The sequence below is a fragment of the Pediculus humanus genome, genomic scaffold, assembly GCF_000006295.1.
Source record: "Pediculus humanus corporis 1103172107592 genomic scaffold, whole genome shotgun sequence".
NCBI lineage: Eukaryota > Metazoa > Arthropoda > Insecta > Psocodea > Pediculidae > Pediculus > Pediculus humanus.
This window is the reverse complement of record NW_002987206.1, coordinates 132,035-135,255: the sequence shown is the minus strand read 5'-3', so window position 1 is coordinate 135,255 and position 3,221 is coordinate 132,035. Positions and strand designations below refer to the sequence as shown.

Genomic DNA, 3,221 nt, shown 5'->3' with positions numbered 1-3,221 from the left:
ATGAGGTTCTGTTTTCTTCTTAATACATTTAACGAAATATTCTAAAGGGAAAACATGTAATAATTTGTTGTTACATTCCCTTGAGATCCGTCTGTGCCCCCCCATTTTTTTTTCACTATTTTTCACTCTTTTTCCTATTATTTTTTATGCTTGTTTTATCAGGCAAATAATTTAAGAGTTTTTAATCGATAACTGACTGACTGACTCATCCTTATAACAAAAAAAAAATGAAAAAAACTTTTTTTGTATATTTAAAAAACGGGAAAATTTTTTTTTTTTTTTTTACAGGTCTAGGACATATAGAGTCGGGAAAAGATTTCTCATCGGAAAGTTTAAATTTTAATAAAAAAAAGAAGAAAAAAAGACGACATAGGTAAATATATATATTTAATAAATTTTATTTATCTATTTATTTACGTTTATGTTGATTGTGTTAACATTTGAAATATTTTTAAATTTTTAAGCAGGACCATATTTACTAGCTACCAATTGGAGGAATTGGAAAAAGCATTTAAAGATGCCCATTATCCAGATGTATATGCAAGAGAAATGCTATCATTAAAAACGGATCTTCCGGAAGATAGAATTCAAGTAAGTTTTTCCTCCATTTTCTTTTTTTTTTTTTCAGGTACCGAAGACTTATAAAAAATAATAATAATTTTTTTTTATGCGATGAAAAACGGTCACAATAAAATTTATTTACTTGGTAATAAATAAAATAAATTCGTCGTGACTCCTCCTCTTTTTTTAACAATAACAAATAAAACTAAATTGCAGGTTTCCGTTAAAACGAATTTTGATTGGTTAAAAAAAATTTAACCTTGAAAAAAAAATAAAAAATTTTGATTGGTTGAAATTTTTTTCCCATTATTTTATAACTTTAAATAACACTACATATTGAAATGATTAAAATGGTTAAACAAGGCCTTTTTAAAATTCTGCTAATTTATAATTATTTTTCTTTTTTACGAGGCAACAACAAATCGACACAGAAAAAAAAAGAGAAAAAAATGCTTGAAATGAATTTTTTTTTTTTTTTTTTAGATATAATTTCAAAGAATTTTCCTTTTGAATGAAAATAAAAAATAAGGTAAAATCTAAATCAATTGCCCGTGAATGGGATTAAATAAAATGACATTTAAGATTTTTTTTTTTTTCTTTAGATTTCTTTAATTATCTCCTATTCACAATATATATACACAAGAATAAAAAGAAAAAAAATGTCTTCCATACAAAAAAAAAATTTTTTTTTTAAATTCCGTTCGAACGTGATTAAAAAACCAAAAAAAAAAATTAATACACTATGCTACCATGGAATATTTAAATGTATAAAAAAAAAAAAAAAATATTAAAAATCATCGTTTTCACGTACATAATAATAATAATAATGAGGTTTAAATATTTTTATTGTCAATCAAGTGTTGTTAATATTATTATCATGAATGTGTGAATGACCATTAGTTGAGAGGTTAACTAGCCATTGTTACCAACCTGATTTTGGACAATAAAAAAAAAACATAATCGTCATATTTTTTAAACGTTTCAACATAGAAAAAAAAAAAATGAAATTTTGATTTGAAAGGAAATAATTATACATAAACATATCGTTATTATTATTATTATTATTAACGAGTAAAATTTTAAATGATTACGAAAAAATATAATAATTAACATAATAAATTAAATTTAACGATGATAATGATAATAATAATAATAAAAGAAAACAAAAAACATTTTTTTAACTTGTGTAAAAAAAAAAAAATCTTATTAAATTCAGCAGACGACGCAAAAAAAAACATTCTTGGAATTTTCTTTTCTTTGATTTTTTTAAGAAAAAAAAACAAAAATTCAATGGAAAATTTTTTTTTTTCTTTTCTTTTCTAAAATGTCAGAATGAAAAAAAAAAAAAAAAAGGTGAACGGGTTTTGGGTTTTTGGTTCCTCAATTCTTCCTTCTTTTCTTTTCTTTCACCACCTCAGGGCTCAGGTTTTGTTATTAATGGTGGTCCAGTTGAAAAAAAAAAAAAATTTTTTTTTTGACAAGATAAACGTTTTGAGTTGGTATATCTCACAAAAACCTTTTTTTTTTTTTTTTTTTTTTTTTTATAAAATGTCGAATGTTGGTGATTCAGCAAATGATTCTGTCAATTTTTGAGTGGCCACTAGAGTTAAATATTTTGTTTCGCCACCTGATGATGAAAAAAAATTTTTTTCTCTTCTCTCTTCTCTCTTTCTTCTTTCTTTATTCGTTTTAATTTTAAAATATTATTATTATTATTATTATTATTATTATTATTATTATTATTATTATTATTATTATTATTATTATTATTATTATTATTATTACGTTTAAATTTTTTCCCCGGGGAATTTCCCATTTTAAATCAAATTTCAACGGATCGTTTTTTCTCGATCTATTTATATAAAACATTTTGTTTTATTTTTGGTTGTTTCTCATCACAAAACATGGCGAATCGAACACAAAGGTATAAAAAAACCTTAAAAAAAAAAAAAAAAGTTTTTTAGTTATTTTGAAGAGGTTTTTAAGGGTTAGACGCCGCCATCAAGAGGATACTCAAAAAGAAAAGAAAGAATAAAAAAAAAAAATTTTTTTTATTACTTTTCGCGTTGAGTAAAACAAATAAAATCTTTCATTATAATATTTTATTACTTATTATCATTATCATCATCATCATTATTATTATTAATTAACTTAAAAACATTATTACGAAATAATATTAAAATTTTCCCGTTTTTTTTTTTTTCAAAAACTTACACATACGTGTTAGAAATTATTCATTATTATTATTATTATTATTATTTTAGTTCAAATATATATAATTTTGTTAAACAAATTATGTTTGAACCATCGAACCGGAATTTAAAAAATAAAAAAAAAAAAAACTAAAAAAAAAAAAAAGGGAGTAGAAAATTGTGTGCGAGAGAAAAACATGAAAAATCATCCCTCCCCCTTTTTTTCTTTTTCATTATCATTATCATTATTATAATTAAATTGACTTTTGTCAAACGTGAATGTCGTAATACATCGTATTTATAATAATTATTATTTTTATAATCAAATTATTAAATTACATTTTTTTAAAACTATAAATTATTATTATTAATGTTATTTTAAATTAAATTTAATTAATTGTGAATGAAAACGTTGGAACCTTTTTTTTTTTTTTTAAATTATAAAAAGGAAAAAAAGGAAAAAAGGAA

At 21.8% G+C, this 3,221-nt stretch overlaps 1 protein-coding gene across 1 annotated transcript in view; it reads left to right on the top strand.

Moving 5' to 3' along the window:
• Positions 1-3,221, top strand: part of Phum_PHUM230130 (Homeobox protein CHX10, putative) — a gene marked incomplete at both ends in the record, with an annotated part of 6,986 nt that continues 3,765 nt past the window's right edge. Inside the window, 2 exons of the mRNA XM_002425940.1 lie at positions 1-5; positions 468-591. Of these exons, the coding sequence (XP_002425985.1) occupies positions 1-5; positions 468-591 (129 nt within the window). The remainder of the gene's footprint in view (positions 6-467; positions 592-3,221) is intronic.